At 50.3% G+C, this 22,023-nt stretch overlaps 1 protein-coding gene across 1 annotated transcript in view; it reads right to left on the reverse strand.

The window, feature by feature from the left end:
- SLC38A8 (solute carrier family 38 member 8) overlaps nt 1–22,023 on the reverse strand; it is a 29,927-nt gene that overhangs the window by 6,111 nt on the left and 1,793 nt on the right. Inside the window, exons 2-5 of the mRNA XM_065899551.1 lie at nt 19,041–19,239; nt 9,627–9,768; nt 8,717–8,818; nt 5,482–5,539 (exon numbers count right to left, since the gene is read on the reverse strand). Of these exons, the coding sequence (XP_065755623.1) occupies nt 5,482–5,539; nt 8,717–8,818; nt 9,627–9,768; nt 19,041–19,239 (501 nt within the window). The remainder of the gene's footprint in view (nt 1–5,481; nt 5,540–8,716; nt 8,819–9,626; nt 9,769–19,040; nt 19,240–22,023) is intronic.

The raw sequence follows: 22,023 nt of genomic DNA on the forward strand, positions 1-22,023 counted from the left end.
CCGACACAGCCAAAAATAAATAAATAAAATATTTTTTAAAATGCAAAAAAAAAAAAAAAAGTATCAGTGTCCCAAAACATGGGTAACAACCCAAATGCCCACCAAGAGCAGAAGGTAGAAGTCGTCAGATATTCATGTGTAGAATATTACACGGCACTGAAAAGGGGTGAACACAACTGCACACCTCAACACAGAGAGCCCTGCAGCTGTAACGTGGAGCAAAAGACGCCAAAGAAGAACATTTCCATGTACGTGAAGTTCAAGTTACAAGCCAAACAAGCCAGGACGGGGTTCTCAACCGCATCATTGTTCATGCTTGGGGACTGTCCTGTGTATGGCGGGATGCGGATCACGTCCCCTGGCCCCAACCCACTAGATGCCAGGAGCCTCCCCCACAGGTGTGACAATCAAAAATGTCTGCAGACATTGCCAAATGTCCCCTAGGGGGCAAAATCACCCTCAGTTGAGAGTTACCGTTTGTGGTGACAGAGGGCAGAATAGTGGGGTGGGGTGGTGCTATTGAGGGAACATTCCAGGGGTGCGGATGATGTTCTATATCCCCATCGGGGTGATGGTTTCATGGGAGTACACATACTTATGATTTATATACTTCCTACGTACTGTATCACATGGTCAATTTTTTTTTTTTTTTTTTTTTTTTTTTTTTTGCTGTACGCGGGCCTCTCACTGTTGTGGCCTCTCCCGTTGCGGAGCACAGGCTCCGGACGCTCAGGCTCAGCGGCCATGGCTCACGGGCCCAGCCGCTCCGCAGCATGTGGGATCCTCCCGGACCGGGGCACGAACCCGCGTTCCCTGCATCGGCAGGCGGACTCTCAACCACTGCGCCACTAGGGAAGCCCACATGGTCAAAGTTTTAAAAATATAAAATACATGTAGCCAATGCCAGGAGCCCACCTGTGATGTGGACTTTACTTATCTGGGGCAGGTCCTGGGCAGCGGTGTTTTATCAGCAGCCCAGGAGACCCTGATGAGCAGCCAGGGGTGAGAGGTGCTGCTGTATCTGGATGTGCCCTATGGGTTCTGGGATTTTCCCAGGCTCCTGGGGCAGGGTTCCCACCACCACATCCATTTACTCACTTCTGATCAAAGCCAACAGGATGACCGTCCATGCCTGCCCACTCCCCAGGCTCGAGAGCCCTGCTCCCCTCGCCCACCGAGCTCAGCCCACCATGGTCCCTCTTCGCTGCCTCAGGGCCTTTGCCCATGCTGTGTGCTCTGCCTGCGATGTCTCCTGGTCCAGCCAGCTTCTACTCAGCCTTTAGGAAAGCCCTCCTCCCCAGCTGGCTGAGTTCTGCTCTCACGCCCCCCATGTGAGCACATCTGGGTTTGCTGGTTCAGCGTCTGTCAGGTATGTGGTGTCAGACACACCTGCCTCCCTCATTCCCAGCACAGAGCCTGGCCCACGGGTGAAGGGCACTCCGGCGGTTACTCAATCATCCATCCCTTTGCCCCACTTACAGCCACGAGGCCTCCCTGCACCCAACCCCAGCTCTCCACACTCAGGTCCTTATATCAGTGCCCCTTGTTCCGAGTGTGGGGTACCCATCAACCAGCCTCACACAGTCCCCACCCTCATGGAGTGCCCACTGTGAGGGGCTGGGGCACACCAGCCTCAGGCCTCCCGATTCCAGCCACAGAGGCGGCGTCCAGCCTGGGGCAAGCACGTGCGCGTACACACACACGCACACACGCCCTCAACCAACAAGCAGTGGAACTCAGGATCAACGTTCCCACCTCCTATACCCCGGAACCCAGACATGGGGGAGAGAATGCTTGGTGGTTGCAGGATGGGGCCCTGCCCTTCTTCCTGTTTCTCCTAAGCCTCCTGGGTTGTGTTTCTCTTGGTCTTATGCCGGGAAATAAAGCTTCTGAGGGCAGGGCTGCCCTGCTGGGACAGCATCCAGGACGCTGACTGGCCAATAGCAAGCTCACTATTCACTACGTGATGGGATGCGGGGCAGAGGAGCATGTAGTGGGTAAGCAGTGGAAACGGTCCAAACGGCCACCAGCTGAAGAAAGGGAAAACGAGCTATGGACTCTCCAAACAGTGCAATATCATTCAGCCGTGAAAAGGGACGCGGTCCTGACACGTGTACCACACGCACGATCCTCAGAAACACCATGGTGAGTGGGACTTCCCTGGTGGCGCACTGGTTAAGAATATGCCTGCCAACGCAGGGGACATGGGTTTGAGCCCTGGTCCGGGAAGATCCCACGTGCCGCGGAGCAACTAAGACCGTGCGCAACTACTGAGCCTGCGCTCTAGAGCCCGCGAGCCACAACTACTGAGGCTGCACGCCACAACTACTGAAGCCCGCGCGCCTAGAGCCCGTGCTCCACAACAAGAAAAGCCACCGCAATGAGAAGCCCGCGCACCGCAACGAAGAGAAGCCCCCGCTCGCCGCAACTAGAGAAAGCCCGCACACAGCAACGAAGACCCAACGCGGCCAGAAATATAAATTAAAAACAAAACAAACCACCACGTCGAGTGAAAGAAGCCAGCTACAAAGAACCATATACTGTATGATTCCACTTACATGAAGCGCCCAGCACAGGCACATCCAGAGAGACAGAAAAAATCTGTGGTTGCCAGGGGCTAGGAGGGAAACAAGAGGGGAATGGGGAGTGACTGGTAATAAGTACAAGTTTCTTTTGAAGGTGATGAAAATGTTGTAAAATTGATGGTGGCGTTGGCTGCACGACTCTGTGAACATACTAAAAACCACTGAACTGTACACGTTAGAGGGGTGAGTTGTACGCCACGTAAGTTGTATCTCAAAGCCGTTTAAAAACACCAAGGGGAAAGCAGACACACAGAGGGCCAACAGGCACATGAAAAGATGCTCAACATCATTAATCATTAGGGAGATGCAAATCAAAACTACAGTGAGGTACCACCTCACACCAGTCAGAATGGCCGTCATCAAAACGTCTACAAATAACAAATGCTGGAGAGGGTGTGGAGAAAAGGGAACCCTCCTATACTGCTGGTGGGAATGTAAATTGGTACAGGCACTGTGGAGAACAGTATGGAGGTTCCTTTAAAAACTAAGAACAGAACTACCATATGATCCTACAATCCCACTCCTGGGCATATATATGGAGAAAACCATAATTCGAAAAGAGACACGCACCCCAATGTTCATTACAGCACTATTTACAACAGCCAAGACATGGAAGCAACCTAAATGTCCACTGACAGATGAACGGATAAAGAAGATGTGGTACATATGTACAATGGAATATTACTCAGCCATAAAAAGGAATGAAATAATGCCATTTGCAGCAACATGGATGGACCTAGAGATTATCATACTAAATGAAGTAAGCCAAAGAAAGACAAGTATCATGACATCATTTATACGCGGCATCTAAAAAAAAAAAAAGATACAAATGAACTTATTTCCAAAACAGAAAAAGACTCACAAACATAGAATACTAACTTATGGTCACCAAAGGGGAAAGGGGGATGGGGGGAGGGATAAAGTAGGAGTTTGGAATTAACATATACACACTACGATGGATAAAACAGATAACCAACAAGGACCTCCTGTGTAACACAGGGAACTATACTCAATATTTTGTAATAACCTCTAAAGGAAAAAAAATCTGAAAACGAATATGCGTATATATTCAGCTACATATACCTGAAGTGCTGTGCTGTACATCTGAAACTAACACGGTGTTGTAAATCAGTCATACTTCAATTAAAAAAACACAAACAAGGGAAAAGTACCGCGTGTGGCCAGGGTGTCTGGGAGCAGAGCCTGCACCCACAACCCGTGCTCCCCCAGGCCCCTCCTTCCGACTCTGCTTAGGCTGGACGGGGTGCCCCGCTGCTAAGTCTGTGGGGAGCGGTGTGTTTGAACCCGACCTCCCGATGACGCCAGGTGACCGCCCACGCCTTCCCCCGCACAGCAGCCCCTCCAGCCCAGCGCCACTCCTCACCCGGCTCCCCTCCACCTTCACCTGCGCCTAGTTCCCCCACCCCCAGATCCCTGTCTCTCTCTGAGGATCTCCCCAGATCCTCCCCAGTTGGATCCTGGCAACCCTATCCCCGGCCTCGGCAACTAGTCCTTTGCCCCACCCCCGCCCTCCAATCCACATCCTTTCCCAGCTCCCCCATCTCCGCATCTCGTGTCCCTGGAAACGGCAGCCCAGGCCTCGGTTGCTAGGAGAATGGGATGAGGGAGCCGAGGCAAAGGTGAGGGGGGCACCTCCTCACAAGCATCTGGAAAGCACCCCGCACCCCTGCCCAGCGCGAGCCTGCTACACCATATGGTGCTCGGGGACCCGAGAGAGGACTGGCTAAACGACATCCAAACGGTTGACAACAAAATCGTCGCCTTCCATCTTTCAAAATATTGGGTGTGCAGGAAGAAACGTGAGAAATTCTGTAAGCGGCTTGCTAAGCCCCAGAAACGCTACAGAGACTCATTTATAAAAAAGAGCAACGGAAATGTTTCAGGACTTTTCTTTTCCCCAAAAAGTGGTTCTCAAAGAAAACATAGGCTGACAAACACAAAGTGGAGCTGGTTGGTGAGCACAGCAAGAAGCCGCTCAGGCTACGAAGCTGAGACACTGTCAACCCCGAGCCACTTTCCCTCGAGAACTGGATTTCACTGGGGGCGAGTTTGTTGTTGTCGTGGTGGGGAGGTGGTTGTTTTTAGGAGAGAGGCAAATCTTTCCTAAAATAAACAATGGAGCAAGGGAGTCAGCTGCCACCTGCCAGGAGACTGCGAGACCCCAGGAAAGCCCAGAAGGCGGGGAGCGAAGCCCAACGCCAGCCCCGCCCCTCCAGCCCCGCCCAGCCCCTTGCAGCTCTCCAGCCTGGGACCCCCGCCCCCTCCGGGGCTCTCCAGCTGAAGCGCCCTCCCCTTCTAGCTGGCCACCTCCCACACATTGCTCAAGACTCCTCCCAGGCATCTGCGCCTGGAAAAGGGCATCTCTGAATCTGCCCCACCCAGCGCTGCGGCGGAAGCCCCTCCACTGGATTCCGCGCACGGAATTCCTCACTCCATACCATTCTATCAAAGTCTATATAGTCTGCGCAGTACCGCCAGCTCCCCACGCACCTTCCCGCCCTCCTAGCCGGCAAGCCTCCAGGCCCCCGCGGCAGAAGCCACCTGCACGAAGGCATTCTACGTAAGCAGGCCGCTCCAGGTCCCCAGGCCTAGCGACTCGGCCGTGAGGACTTCGCAAAGGAGGGGACAGGTCCCGGGCCCACACACTCGACCCCAGACCCAACAAACAAAGGTGCTGCTGCTGGCTGTCGGCGGGGCCGGTTCCCAGCTCCGAGCCCAGATGCCGGCCACATGCACCGTCTCCCAAAGACAGCCCATCTCACCCTGGAACAAGTCCTTGAGTTTCTCCCGACAGGGAGGCCACGCTCTCCTGAGGGAGCAGGCAGTCCCCAGAGCCTGCAAATGCCACCCTCTGCAACACGGACGCCAAGGTTACCTGAAATCCGAAGCAGATGGTGGGAAAGACACTAAATACGGAGGCCCAGGAGAAAGGACTGTAAAGAGATGAAAACGGGTGTTTGTTACAAAAAGTTAAACTCAAAACAACCTTCAACTTGAAAATGAGTTTTCAACACCACCAGCAAGATATAACTAAGCGTGACTGTAAGACAGGTTTTAAAAACCACGTCCACTGCCGGGTTTGGGGGGTTGGAAAAGGCTGCACGTTAAATGCTGCACTTTCTAAGTACATCTGTGCCGACATATGGTAACTTGACATTCTCCCTGCAGGCACAACTTGGGCAGGGCGTGGCTGGGAGGAACTCCCAGCCTCCCTTGGAGGCTGCCTGTGCCCAGTGAGCTCAGGGGCTGGGGTGGCTGGCGGCACAGGGAGCATCCATCAAACAGACCCCACAGGGCAAGGATGGTTTGACCTCTGTCCAAGAGAACTGAGGTGTGCATGGGGCAGAATCTTCAGGTCAAGCCCTCTCAGTGGTCCCCACATGGTGGCCCTCCAGCTTCCTTTAATAATCAGCTCTACGTACCAGCTTCCGGCACCTTTAGGGACACATAGTGGAGGGAGCATATACAGCACCCGCTATAGAATCAGGGTTTCCTGCTTGTGGTAGAAGAGTGGGCCCCAAAGAGATCCATGTCCTAACCCTGGGAACCTTACACGACACAAGATGACCCTGGAGGATCTCGGCCCAACGTAGCCCAAGGATCCTTGCAGTCAGAGAACCTTCCCCAGCTATGGTCAGAGGGAGCTGTGACCAGAGAAGCAGGGTCAGAGAGATGGAACCTTGCTGGCTTGGAAGATGGAGGAAGGGGCCCCGAGCCAAGGAATGTGGGCACTTCTAGGAGTTGGAAACGGATTCCAATCTAGAGCTTCCAAAAGGAACACAGCCCTACTGACATCTTGATTTTAGCCCAGTGAGACCTATTCTGGACTTCTGATATCAGAACTGTAAGAGAGTAAATTTGTGTAGTTTAAGTCACCAAGTCTGGCAGGAACGAGTCACAGCAGCCACGGGGAAAGTCACACGGTGGTATTTCCCCTTCTGTGCTGTGCTCCGGCCGCCTCCTAACTCTGGGTGCAGATCACGGAGCCTCCCCGCCAAGCCCTGCCTTCCTGGACTTTCCTCAACAGCACTGTCAGCCGATGGCCAGCTTCTTAGCGCCCACGCTCCCACGGCTCCATCTGCCTGCCTGCGTCCTCTGGGCCTCACGTGCCGTCCTCTCCTGTTCCCGTGGGTGAGACCGCCCAAGCTCCAGCCTTGGAGGCTCCATTTCCAGAGAGCAGGACCCTCCCCTCTGCAGACTCAAGGCCACAGATGAGCAGTGGATCTGGCCCTCTTCTGATCGGGTTTCCTCCACTGCTGGATCATGCCGTCGGTGTGCCGTGGGCCACACGGGCCGTGGCCTCTGTGCTCCAGCACTTTCCGCTTCTCCCCTCTTCAGAAGAGCTCTTTCCCGGCTTTTCCCTTCCCCCTCTCCTGAACCCAATCCACCTGGGCCTTCAACCCCGCCTCCTGCCCTGATGAAACTCAGCCACATCGAGCGGCCTCCGTGGCCAAATCAGGCGCCAGGGCTCAGCCCCATGTGACCCAGAAGCGGCAGCTGGTGGCGATCACCCCAACCTTCTTGAAATTCTGCTGACTTCTGAGACCCAGATTCTATTATCCTCTGTCCTGGGTTGTACAGTGTCCCCCTAGATTTATAGCCACTGGGAACCTCGGAATGAAATCTTATTTGGAAAAAGGGTCTTTGTAGATGTAATTGGTTAAATGAAGATGAGGTCACACTGAAGTAGGCTGGGAGTTAACCCAACAACTGGTGTCCTTATAGGAAGAGGAAACACACAGAGCAGAGGCCGTGTGACCATGGGGGCCGAGTCTGGAGCGAAGCATGTGCAGACCAAGGAAGGCCAAAGAGTGCCGGCAACACCGACGCTGGGAGGGGCAGGAAGGACCCTCCCCCGGAGCCTCCAGAGGGAGCGCAGCCTTGCCCACACCTTGATTTTGGACTTCTAGCTTCCAGAACCAGGGGAGAAGTTGCTGCTGCTTTCAGCCACCCGGTTTGTGCTCATGTGTTACTACGAGCAGCCCCAAGAAGCTAACACGTGCTGCTAACTTGCCATCCCTCTCGCTGATCCCCCAGGGCCTGGCGGAGGGCCACCAGCTCAGTTCTCACCTGGGCTCCTGGCCTTACTTCCACGCCGTCTATGGGTTGATGTTCCTCTCTCCAGCCCAGGCCTCTCTGGACTCCAGGCGCACAGTCTGACCAGCTCCCTGACGTCTTTATTTAGTGTCTCACAGCCGTCTCCAACCTTACACATCCCCACCCGACCCCTTCCCGCACCATCCAGCCCGTGAAACGGCATCGCCAAAGCTCAGAGTCACCCGGACTCTCTTCTCTCTCTCTCTCACTCCACTTCCAACCTACCCTCCAGGAGGGTGCACACGATTTGCGGGACCCAGTGCAAAATGAAAGTGCCGGCCCCTGTTCAACAGCGGTCAAGGGTTTCAGGATGGCGACAGCAGGGCGTTAAACCAAGCGCAGGGCCTTTCTCAGCCCAGGACCCTGGGGGATGTCACAGGTCACAGGCTCATGGAGCCGGCCTGCCACCAGCCGATTTGATTTCAAGCCCCTGCTGTGATCAAAACCCTGCAGTGGCTTCCGTGCAAAACTGAAGTCCTCACCACAGCTCTGCATCCCTACAGGATACCCGCCCCCCAGGCCCACTCCCACTCTCGGCCTCGCTCAGGCTCGTTGGGCCTCACTGGCCTCTGCCCCCGCACCTGCATCTTGCTGGCTGGTTCTGCGGCCCCTGAGCTGTGGGGAACGTGTCTGCAACAGCCTAGGAGCCCCAGGCTGGTGGTGTGTCCAGTGCTTCCGTGTCCCTTAGCCTGTCTCCCGTCCTCACTAGTGATAGCACTGTCGTTCTGAAGAAGGAAAGGAGCTTTTTTCTGGCTGCACCGTGTGGCACGTGGGATCTTAGTTCCCCGACCAGGGCTTGAACCCACGCTCCCTGCAGTGGAAGCACAGAGTCCTAACCACTGGACCGCCAGGGAAGTCCCAGGAAAGGAGGTTTTGCTGAGTTCTACGGCATCAGAGACTTGAAGGATTTCACGGGACGAGCCAGGGCTCTGTGCAAACCATAGGCAGGGTTGGGGGGAGAAGCGTCCCTCGGCCCTCACAGCAGCCCCGAGAAGCCATCGCCCAAGACTCACCTTGACGCCAGGCGGGGCTCACGAGCGAGGTCTTGGGGCCCGAGGTAGTACTGTGCCACGATGACCAGGGCCAGGTAGCAGGCGGCCAGGGTGCCTAGGATGCTAACACATGGACGGAGAGCAGCGTTAGGGGGCCTCTATGGTGAGGTAGGGCCTGGGGAGCCACACGGAGCGGGGTCTCAATGCCAGCTCTGCCCACACAGGCAAGGTGTCAGGCCAGTGTCTGGACTCCATTTCCTTATCTGCACAATGGGGACAGCGGGAAGAGCATTCCAGGCAGGCAGGGCAGGGCCGCGCTCAGGCCCAGCGAGGTCAGACCTGTGAGCCTGTGATCGCTACGGGCGCCCCCGTCTCTCCACCAACAGCCGCTGGGATTCAGCATCTAAGTCGGGACACTGCCCGCTGGGCCACAGCATAGGGGGAAGGAGGGCCCTGGCGAGGGCTGGGGGTGCCCGGGGGGCAAGGGGATCCTGCCCACTCTTTCTCTGTTCCATTTCATTACACGACAGGGGAAGGCGGGTCGCACACTTGTGTGAAGACTTTTGCCAGGCTTAATTTTTGCAAAAGTAGATGGAGAGCCTCAAACGGTAAAATGGGAAAAAGTGTGTGTGTGTGTCCGTGCCAGCATTATGTGCGTGTGTGTGCAGAAAAAGTCTACAATCATTAGGTAACAAAATGTCAGCTGCAGGTCCTGTCATTACGGGTAAATTTCTTTTTTGTTTATCTGTATTTTCTATCAGGCACATGTATGACTTGTGTAATTAAACATTTTTTCCCCCTTCTGCAAATGGGAAGACCCGTGCTAGCAGCTCCCCTATCCCAGGTGGACAGAAATCACCCACCAAGTGCCCGCCGAGGTGGGGACCCAGCCCCAGCCATCGTCCTGCCAGGAAGGGGCTGCAGCCTGTACCTTGTGTATTTCTGGAAGCCGATCTCACGTGGGGCGGACAGGGGCAGGATGGCCAGCATGGAGAGCAGCGTCAGGGTGAAGTGCTGGCTGGTGTACCAGGGCTGCGGGGCTGGCGGGGCGCTGGGCAACAGCAGGTCACACACTAGGGGGAGGGAGGGAAGGAGATGCAGCGAGCCCCGCGTGGCCTCCCCCAGCTGAAGAGCCTCGGCCACAGGGTTCCCAGCTCTGGGTCCTCGGGTGGGTTCGCCGTGGGCACTGAGTCATCCCCGTGAGTTTAAAGGGCTGGGATGACAAGCATGATGGGGACCTTGTCACGTGCCACCAGGACGGAGGGAACACGCTGTAGGCATTCATTCAACAGACCTTCACCGAGTTCCTTCCGCCCGGCAGGCGCTGCTCTAAGAGCTGGAATCGGCAGCAAACGACACAACGGTCTGCCCTTGAGGCACCCAGGCCCTCCTGTTTGTAAAAGATCCTTCTTGTTTACTCAAGGGCTCAAAGGGTGTGTGCGGTGAAGTCGGGGCCTGGAATACATTTCCCCCAAACAGCAGCCCAGGGCAACCCCGATATTAGAGAGAGGAGAATTAGGGCGGGGCTGAGCTGGCCACTTCTGCTCCGCACCAGATAGGCTGGGGGCCCTCGGGGGTATTTGGCAGGGGCGGGGCTGGAGGGTCCTCGACGGCTGCGCTCACACAGGGTGCCTGGTGGGGATGCCTGGGCTCCGCGGGGGCACCCCCTGCAGACCGTCCAGCAGGCTGGTCCACGACAGCTGGGGGGTCCCGAGCCCAAGGCGGAAGGTGCCGTCCTGTTAAAGGCCAGGCCTGGAACTGGCAGTGTCCCATCTGCCCTCCTCCGCCAGGCCGAGCCGTCACGGAGCCCGCTCTGATTCGGGGGAGGGGACACAGACCCCATCAACCTCTCAAGAGAAGGAACACCTAAGAGTCTGGACCCGTTCTGATTCCACCACAGTAAGACGGAGAATTTGGAGTTATCAGATAGAAGAGGCTAGACAGATGGGGGAGAGGGGAGACCCAAGGGGAGACAGCGAGATGGCTTGAGGCCGGAAGCACGCGGATAGAAGTGCCGAGAGCTGGTTCCCAGCCCACTCTGGAGGCTGGCACTGCTGTAACATAACCCTTCCGGTTCTCACGTGCTCCGTAAAGCACGCGATGAAAAGAGATCAAGGGCCTGACCACAATGGCTTGCTTCTACTGGAGTGACGCAACGGGACAGCTCCACGTGGAGCTCAGGGTACAGAGACCTCCCCTGAGGGAGGCAAGGCAGGCTTTCCTGGCCAGAGAGGCCAAGGGAATGCGCGTACCCAAAGGTGCACAGAGATCTCCGTGAGTCCCAGGCCCCACGTGGCCTGGGATGGGGGGCAAGCCCTTCTTAGACATCTGGACTCCTGAAGCCAGGAAGGCACTCCCTCTGCCATCTGGGGTGCCCAGCTCCTTCCTGAGCCCTCACTTTCCAGGCCATACCTTGGTGTCCTCGGCACCATCGTTTACAGTCACTTGTACCCAATGAACGTAATGACTCCATCAAAAACCCTAACCTCCAATTAGCCTTCAGCCCAAGTAACCTGGACTTGCCTTCAGAAAGACATATCCCTGAATATCTAACCAGAAACACGCAAACGATGCTCTCCTCCCACCAGTCAATCCACCCAGAGCTGGGGTGGCATGCCTCCAATCAATACTCTCTCCAGGTGGTCCACTAACTGAGCCCAGAACCTTCTCAACACAGCAGCCGCTCAGAATCCCCCTAAACACGGCAGCACCTCCTCCTTCCGCAAATGGCAGCCCCTCAGAACCCTTCGTAGCAAGTACCCCTCGGATCCTAGGGACACGACAGCCCCTAAGATTGTTCTAAACATGGCAGCCCCTCAGAACCCTCCTCAGCATGGCAGCTGCTAAGATTCTTCCCAACACAGTGGCCCATATTTTCTCAACACTGAGGCCCTCAAAAGCCTTCTCACATGACACCCCCTCGGAATCCTTCTCAACAGGGAAGCCCTCAAAATCAGTTTCAACATGGCAGCCCCTCAGAATCCTCTTCCACACGACAGCCACTAATTTCTTCTCAACACTGAGGCCCTCAGAAGCCTCCTCAACAGGAAGAATCCCTCTCACGTGGCAGCCCACTGAACCCTTCTCAAGACACAGCCCCTCACATTCCTTCCTAACACGGAAGCCCCTCAGAACCTTTCTGAACACTGCCGGCCCTCAGAATCCTTCTCGACACAGCAGCCCTTGAGAATCCTCCAAAGGACGGCAGCCCCTAGGGTTTCTCTCAACACGGAGGCCCTCAGAATCCTTCCCAACACGACAGCCCCTCACAATCATTCTAAACGTGGCAGCAGCTCAGATCTTCTCAACACAGCAGGCCCTCAGAATTGTCCTCAGCAGGATAGCCACTCAGAATCCCTACCAACACCACAGCCCCTCAGAATCCTCCTCAACACAGCAGCCCCTCAGAATCCTTCCCAACACTGCAGCTGCTAAGATTCTTCCGGCTGTGGGAGCCACTAGAATCTTTCTCACACAGCATCACCTCAGAATCCTTCGCAACACAGCAGCCCGAGAACCCTCCAAATCACGGCAGCCCCTAAGATTCTTCTCAGCATGGAGGCCCTCAGAATCCTTCCCAACACGGCAGCCCCTAAGATTCTTCTAAAGAAGGCAGCCCCTAGAATCCTTCTCTCATGGCAGCCCATCAGAATCCATCCCAATACAACAGGCCCTCAGATCCTTCCCAAGAAGTCAGGCCCTCAGAATCCTTCTCAACACTGTAGCCGCTAAGATTCTTCCCAACAGGGCAGCCCCTAGTATCCTCCTCAAAACAGCAGCTCCTAAGATTCTCCTCAACACGGCAGCCCCTAGAATCCTTCTCACAAAGCAGCCCATCAAAATCCTTCCCATCACAGCAGCCCCTCAGATCCTTGCCAATAAGTCAGGCCCTCAGAATCCTTCTCAACACGGCAGGACCTCAGAATTCATCTCAGCAGAGCACCACCACCAGTTGACCAGAATTGAAATCCGACATGACCTCTACTTGCCACTGTCAGGCAGGGCATTTCAGTGCCAATTTAAAGTTGGTTCAGATCTACCAACTTTCATTTTTGTGGAGGATAAGAGTGCTTCCCACAACATGGGAGTCTTTAATTTCCATATCCCTGCATCGGGGACCTTTGTTCACGGTTCAAGAGACAGAACAAACAGCAAAATGATAGACTGAGATGCAACCATCAGTCATTATTACATTCCAAGTAAAAGTCTAAATATGCCAATTAAAACCCGAGACTGTCAAGATGATAAGAAGGCAAGACCCGACCATATGCTGTCTACGAGAAGTGCATTTTAAAATTCCAAGGTTCAGAGTAAAAGAGTGGGAAAAGAAATTCTGTGCAAACACTAATCTTAAGGATGCTGGAGAGGCTATATTCACAGGTATATTCACAAAGCATTACAGAGACAAAAAGTGAAATTTCATAATAAAAAGGCAATTCACTGTGTGTGCTTATTCATAAGAGAGCTTCAAAAACCATGAGCAAAAAATTCATAGAATTAAAGGGAAAAGTGGACAGATCTGCAATCATAATTGGAGACTTTAACACTCTCTCTCTCATAACCTGACAGAATAACTAGACTCCCCCACTGCCCCAAAAATCTGCAAGGCCCTGGAAGATCTGATCAAAGCTCTGGATCACCCTGACCTAATGGAAAGTTCTAGAACACTGTACCAAAGAACCACAGAATACACACCCTTTAAGAGCTCACCAAGAAAGACCACATGCTGAGCCAGAGAGTAAGTCTCACATGCCAAAATTATACAGATGTGTTCTCTGACCAGGTGCATTTAAGGCTGAAACCAAAAAGGCGACATGCACAGAAAGACAAGATGAAAAGGCAGAGGGCTATGTACCAGATGAAGGAACAAGATAAAAGCCCAGAAAAACAACTAAATGAAGTGGAGATAGAAAACCTCCCAGAAAAAGAATTCAGAATAATGATAGTGAAGATGATCCAGGACCTCATAAAAAGAATGGAGGCAAAGATCGAGAAGATGCAAGAAATGTTTAACAAAGATCTGGAAGAATTAAAGAACAAACAACCAGAGATGAACAATACAATAACTAAAAAGAAAACTACACTAGAAGGAATCAATAGCAGAATAACTGAAGCAGAAGAACAGATTAGTGACCTGGAGGACAGAATGGTGGAATTCACTGCTGCGGAACACAATAAAGAAAAAAGAATGAAAAGAAATGAAGACAGCCTAAGAGACCTCTGGGACAACATTAAACGCAACAACATTCACATTATAGGGGTCCCAGAAGGAGAAGACAGAGAGAGAAAGGACCTGAGAAGATATTTGAAGAGATTATAGCCGAAAACTTCCCTAACATGGGAAAGGAAATAGCCACCCAAGTCCAGGAAGCACAGAGAGTCCCATACAGGATAAACCCAAGGAGAAACACGCCGAGACACACAGTAATCAAACTGGCAAAAATTAAAGACAAATTGCTGAAAGCAGCAAGGGAAGAACGACAAGTAACATACAAGGGAACTCCCATAAAGTTAACAGCTGATTTCTCAGCAGAAACTCTATGAGCCAGAAGGGAGTAGCATGATATATTTAAAGTGATGAAAGGGAAGAAACTACAACCAAGATTACTCTACCCAGCAAGGATCTCATTCAGATTTGATGGTGACATCAAAAGCTTTACAGACAAGCAAAAGCTAAGAGAATTCAGCCCCACCAAACCAGCTCTACAACAAATGCTAAAGGAACTTCTCTAAGTGGGAAACACAAGAGAGGAAAAAGTCCTACAAAAACAAACCCAAAACAATTAAGAAAATGGTCATAGGAACATACATATCGATAATTACTTTAAACGTGAATGGATTAAATGCTCCAACCAAAAGACACAGGCTTGCTGAATGGATACAAAAACAAGACCCATATATATGCTGCCTACAAGAGACCCACTTAAGACCTAGGGACACATTCAGACTGAAAGTAAGGGGATGGAAAAAGATATTACATGCAAATAGAAACCAAAAGAAAGCTGGAGTAGCAATACTCATATCAGATAAAATAGACTTCAAAATAAAGAATGTTACAGGAGACAAGGAAGGACACTACATAATGATCAAGGGATCAATCCAAGAAGAAGATATAACAATTATAAATATATAGGCACCCAACATATGAGCACCTCAATACATAAGGCAACTGCTAACAGCTATAAAAGAGGAAATCGACGGTAACACAGTAATAGTGGGAACTTCAACACCTCACTTACACCAATGGACAGATCATCCAAACAGAAAATTAATCAGGAAACACAAGCTTTAAATGACACAATAGACCGGACAGATTTAATTGATATTTATAGGACATGCCATCCAAAAACAGCACATTACACTTTCTTCTCAAGTGCACATGGAACATTCTCCAGGATACATCACATCTCGGGCCACAAATAAAGGCTCAGTAAATTTAAGAAAACTGAAATCATATCAAGCATCTTTTCTGACCACAATGCTATGAGATTAGAAATCAATCACAGGGAAAAAATGTAAAAAAACACAAACGCATGGAGGCTAAACAATACGTTACTAAATAACCAAGAGATCACTGAAGAAATCAAAGAGGAAATCAAAAAATACCTAGAGACAAATGATACTGAAAACACAACGATCCAAAACCTATGGGATGCAGCAAAAGCAGTTCTAAGAGGGAAGTTTATAGCTATACAAGCCTACCTCAAGAAACAAGAAAAATCTCACATAAACAATCCAACCTTACACCTAAAGGAACTAGAGAAAGAAGAACAAACAAAGCCCAAAGTTATCAGAAGGAAAGAAATCATAAAGATTAGAGCAGAAATAAATGAGACAGAAACAAAGAAACCAAGCAAGGATCAATAAAACTAAAAGCTGGTTCTTTGAGAAGATAAACAAAATTGATAAACCATTAGCCAGACTCATCAAGAAAAAGAGGGAGAGGACTCAAATCAATAAAATTAGAAATGAAAAAGGAGAAGTTACAACAGACATCGCAGAAATACACAGCATTCTAAGAGACTACTACATGCAACTCTATGCCAATAAAATGGACAACATGGAAGAAATGGACAAACTCTTAGAAAGGTATAACCTTCCAAGACTAAAGCAGGAAGAAATAGAAAATACGAACAGAACAATCACAAGTCATGAAATTGAAACTGTGATTAAAAATCTTCCAACAAACAAAACTCCAGGACCAGATGGCTTCACAGGTGAATTCTATCAAACATTTAGAGAAGAGCTAACATCCATCCTTCTCAAACTCTTCCAAAAAACTGCAGAGGAAGGAACACTCCCAAACTCATTCTATGAGGCCACCATCACCCTGATACCAAAACCAGAAAAAGATACTACAAAAGAAGAAAATTGCAGACCAGTATCACTGATGAATATAGATGCACAAATCCTCAACAAAATACTAGCAAACAGAATCCAACAGCACATTAAAAGGATCATACACCATGATCAAGTGGGATTTATCCCAGGGATGCAAGGATTCTTTAATATATGCAAATCAATCAATGTGATACACCATATTAACAAATTAAACAACAAAAACCATATGATCATCTCAATAGATGCAGAAAAAGCTTTTGACAAAATTCAACACCCACTTATGATAAAAACTCTCCAGAAAGTGGGCATAAAGGGAACCTACCTCAACATAATAAAGTCCATATATGACAAACTCACAGGAAACATCATTCTCAATGGTGGAAAACTGAAACCATTTCCTCTAAGATCAGGAACAAGACAAGGATGTCCACTCTCACCACTATTATTCAACATAGTTTTGCAAGTCCTAGCCATGGCAATCAGAGAAGAAAAAGAAATAGAAGGAATACAAATTGGAAAAGAAGAAGTAAAACTGTCACTCTTTGCAGATGACATGATCCTATACATAGAGAATCCTAAAGATACCACCAGAAAACTACTAGAGCTAATCAATGAATTTGGTAAAGTTGCAGATACAAAATTAATGCACAGAAATCTCTTGCATTCCTGTACACTAATGATGAAAAATCTGAAAGAGCAATTAAGGAAACACTCCCATTTACCATTGCAACAAAAAGAATAAAATACCTAGGAATAAACCTACCTAGGGAGACCAAAGACCTATATGCAGAAAACTATAAGACACTGATGAAAGAAATTAAAGATGATACCAACAGATGGAGAGATATACCATGTTCTTGAATTGGAAGAATCAATATCATGAAAATGACTATACTACCCAAAGCAATCTACAGATTCAATGAAATCCCTATCAAATTACCAATAGCATTTTTTTTTTTTTTACAGAACAAAAAAATCTTAAAATTTGTATGGAGACACAAAAGACACCTAATAGCCAAAGCAGTCTTCAGGGAAAAAAGCGGAGCTGGAGGAATCAGGCTCCCTGACTTCAGACTATACTACAAAGCTACTGCACTCAAGACAATATGGTACTGGCACAAAAACAAAAATATAGATCAGTGGAACAGGAAAGAAAGCCCAAAGATAAACCCACGCACCTATGGTCAACTAATTTATGACAAAGGAGGCAAGGATATACAATGGAGAAAAGACAGTCTCTTCAATAAGTGGTGCTGGGAAAACTGGACAGCTACATGTAAAAGAATGAAATTAGAACACTCCCTAACACCATACACAAAAATAAACTCAAAATGGATTAAAGGCCTAAATGTAAAGTCTGACAGTATAATACTCTTAAAGGAAAACATAGGAAGAACACTCTTTGACATAAATCAAAGCAAGATCTTTTTTGATCCACCTCCTAGAGTCATGGAAATAAAAATAAACAAATGGGACCTAATGAAACCTAAAAGCTTTTGCAAAGCAAAGGAAACTACAAACAAGACGAAAAGACAACCCTCAGAATGGGAAAATATATTTGCAATTAATCAACGGTCAAAGGATTAATCTCCAAAAGATATAAACAGCTCATGCAGCTCAATATTAAAAAAAAAAAAGCCCAATCAAAAAATGGGCAGAAGACCTAAATAGACATTTCTCCAAAGAAGACATACAGATGGCCAAGAAGCACATGAAAAGCTGTTCAACATCATTAATTATTAGAGCAATGCAAATCAAAACTACAATGAGGTATCACCTCACACAGGTTAGAATGGGCATCATCAGAAAATCTACAAACAACAAATGCTGGAGAGGGTGTGGAGAAAAGGGAACCCTCTTGCACTGTTGGTGGGAATGTAAAGTAATACAGCCACTATGGAGAACAGTACGGAGGTTCCTTAAAAAACTAAGAATAGAATTACCATATGACCCAGAAATCCCACTACTGGGCGTATACCCACAGAAAACCATAATTCAAAAAGACACATGCAGCCCAATGTTCATTGCAGCACTCTTCACAATAGCCAGGTCACGGAAGGAACCTAAATGCCCATCGACAGATGAATGGATAAAGAAGATGTGCCACATATATACAATGGAGTATTACTCAGCCATAGAAAGGAACGAAATTGGGTCATACGTAGGGACGTGGAGGGATGTAGAGTCTGTCATACAGGGTGAAATAAGTCAGAAAGAGAAAAACTAATATCATATATTAACGCATATATGTGGAACCTAGAAAAAAGGTACAGATGAACCAGTCTGCAGGGCAGAAATTGAGACACAGACGAAGAGAACAAACGTATGGACACCAAGCAGGGAAAGTGGTAGGGGTGGGGGTGGGGGTGTGATGAATTGGGAGACCGGGATTGTCATGTATACACTGATGCGTATAAACTTGATGACTAATAAGAACCTGCTGTATAAAAAAATTTTAAAAAAAAGAAACCAAAAAGGCAAGTAGAAAACTCCCAAATAATTAGACATTGAATCACACAATTCTAAACATCCCATGAGTCAAATAGGAAATCATAGCAAAAATCAGCTAAGGATTGAATGGATTAAAAGTGAAATCAGAACATATCAAAATCGGTAAGACGCAGCCAAAGAGGTGCTTAGAGGGAAATTGTTAGTGGGGGAACTAGAGGCCAAGGGAGCATGGGGCTGAGCAGCTCTGACATCCCCGAATTCAAGGTGTTGCCGGTTCTCTCTCACAGGGGTCTTTGCAGTTGGTGCCACCGCCCCGTCTGTAGAACGAGTCCCCACTGGATCCCCAGCACAGCTCCCTCCAGCTCCTTGACTCTCACTGTGGTGGTAATTACTAACCCTGCACCTCCATTCGCCACGACATTAGGAGCTGGCAGTGGTCTCGGCCTCTGCTGCCTGCCAAGGGCCCGAGCCGACGTCCCGCTCATCCACCAGGAGCTCGGGAGACGCGAGCTCCACACCCGGGATCACCCCTGACTCCAGGGCAGGTACTTACACTTCTCCAGCTGGTCCCCGATCACCCTGAGGAAGGCCACGGAGATCATGAGCAGGTTGATGATGAAGCAGGCCTCACACAGCTTCCTGATGGTGGGGCCACACAGCCCTCCGACCACGCCCTGGTAGGTGGCCTGGCCACTGACGGACGCGGCATAGCCCAGGATGACCAGCCCACTGATCAGGAAGACCAAGCAGACCTGCAGAACAGGACCATGGGGCCAGGTGTGCCCACAACCGCCCCCCAGGACGCTGATATCACTCCCTCCGGGTCTCACCTGCAGAGGCCACGGCTGCCTACAGCCTAGGGCCTCTACCTGAGAAGCGACCAGCCCCCTCCCTTGAAACCAGAGCTGCAAAGCAGGTGGATTCTAGAAGCCGCACTGGCTCTACGTCTGTGAATCTGGGGTTCCCACCACTCCACACCAGTTGGACAAACGAGGCATCAGAAACTCAGAGTTTAAATTACTTTCCTAAGATCACATGCGTTGCGGGTGAAGAGCCATAAAGCATGATGGTTAGGAAGCAGGCATACTTGGGTTCAATTCCAACTCTGCCACTCACCTGCTCTGTGGCATGAGGCCCACCATCAACCTCTGTTTTCCCATCTGTGAAATGGGGATGATACCATCTACCTTACTGGAGAGTTGTGATGCATTTGCTTTAAACAAAGCACATAACTCACTCAGCTCAGTGCCTGGCACGTGGTAACTGCTCAAGAAATGATGGTCATTCTTATTCTCTAGACTCCCTCTCCAGTGCTCTGCTGGAATTTTTTCCAACACTGAAAAATTTTCAAACATCTAGGAAAGTTGGGAGAATTTTACAATGAACGCCATGTACCCACTACCTAGATTCTACTAGGAGGAGATCACTGTGCTTATTTGATCACATCTCTACCATGCGTCCATGTGTCCATCTAAACTTGGGGGTACGTTTCAAGGCAAGTTGTGGATATTAATTAGCATACTTCCCCCTAAAGATGTGGGCGTGCGTATCGTTAATTAGAGCTTGATGTGTGTTTACAGTCCCTCTCGTAAGATAAAATGTACACACAGTGAAATGCAGTCTTAACTGTGTATCAGTATATCACTGGAAGGGGTATAACCAACGTACACGTGCAACCTAAACCCCTACCAAGACACGAAATGTTACCACGTCCCCGAAGTTCCCTCCTGTCCCTTCCCAGTCACTTTCTGTCCCCGTGCCCAGAAAAAAAACCACTCTAATATTTTTCGGCTTTTAGCCATTTTCTTATCTGCCTTTCCACCGAGTGGTAACATTTGTGAGGGCCAGCCCTATCGGGCACATCGGTAAAGTTTATTCCCATTTTTGCCAAGCACTATTTCACTGTGTGGATAGAAGCACAATTGGTTGATCCAATCCCGTTCCCAGACATCTGGGCTGTTCTGCGTGTTTGGCTACTATGAAGGAAGAGCTGAGCATTCTAGAAGAAGTCATTCTGAGGACCCACGTTTCCTTCTCCTGGACACACACCGAGCAGTGGAATTCCTGGGTGTCAGGGGAGATGTGTGGTCAACTCTAGCAATTTCTTACAAACTGCTTTCCAAATCATCTGCGCCACTCGACAACCCCCCCGCCGCCCCCCCCACCCCCGCCTCAACTGATGCATTTGAGACCCACTTGCCCCACGTAGTTAAATGTTTTTGAGCGTCTCCAGGATGGACGGCTACCTGTCCCTAAGCTGGACCTCGTCTCCACGGCCAAACGCCCCTCCCACCCTTCTATGGAGGAGAACAACGCAGGAGCTGTGAGGTACTAAGCCAGGAAGCCCGGGAGAGCCGTCATGGCCGTCTTCAGACACAGTTCGTGCCCCTGAACAGCAGACTCGTTCTTACGCCCACAACTAGGGCTGCTGAAGGGAACATCAAACCGGACCGCCTGAGAGAAACTTGAAAGTTCAGAGCCAGGAGGAACACGCACACTCCCTCCAGCCCCTCGACCTCTGCCCATGCCGGTTCCTCTGCTTGGAACACCCCCCGCCCCCCGCCTCCACCACTGTCCCTCACCTGGGGAACTCCTACTCTTCCCCCCTCCTATCCAAGGTCACCTCCTCCAGGAAGCCTCCCCACACTTCACCCCCGAGGTGGGCTCAACCCTCCGCTTCTGGCAGAACCACACCTCTCGTGGGCCCACTTTTTTCCCCGTGCTGGGTCGAATCCCCCAAAAGGTTTGTCTACCTCCTCATCTCCAGAACCTGTGAAAGGGACTTACTGGAAGCCATCTTGGCAGATGCAAATAATGAACATGTAATTAAATGAAAAGGGTCTTTGCAGGTGAAATTAAGGATCTTGAGATGAGGTCATTCTGGATAAGCCAAGTGGGCCTTAAATCCAAGTGTCCTAATAAGAGACAGAAGAGGAGGAGACACAGAGAAAGCCATGTGGCGATGGGGCAGAGACTGGAGTGACGTGGCCACAAGCCAAGGAACGTCTGGAGCCCCCAGGAGCTGGAGAGGCGGGAAGGACCCTGCCGACACCTTATTTCGGACTTGCAGTCTCCGAGACTGGGAGAGAATACACTTCTGTTATTTTACGCGGCCCAGGTCGTGGTCCTTGGGTCCAGGGGCCTGAGGCCACAGCCTCGCAACTGTGCATACAGTGTGAGGATCCCTGTCTCGCTCATCCGCCAGACTCTAAGCTCCATGGAGCCTGGGATCGTGTCTTTTTTGCTTACCGTTTAGCCCCAGAAAAGCACCCGGAACACAGCAGGTGCTTCGTAGGTATTTGGGGATGAAAGGAAGGGAAGGGGGGTGGGGGATCAGGCTGAGCCTCTGCCAGTGAAGGTGCGTTCTCTGCTAACGCAGTGAGCTGTCCACGCAGGAGCGGCTGACCCTCGAGACGGTCCCTGAGCCTCTTAGCAGCCAGTGAGCAAAGAGCCCTCACAGCCCCTGGCCAGGCGCGCCTCTCTTTGGAGCCGAGGAGGGTCTAGGCTCGTTAATTTCATTAACCCTCCGGTGCTCA

Source organism: Phocoena phocoena, chromosome 20, assembly GCF_963924675.1.
Source record: "Phocoena phocoena chromosome 20, mPhoPho1.1, whole genome shotgun sequence".
NCBI lineage: Eukaryota > Metazoa > Chordata > Mammalia > Artiodactyla > Phocoenidae > Phocoena > Phocoena phocoena.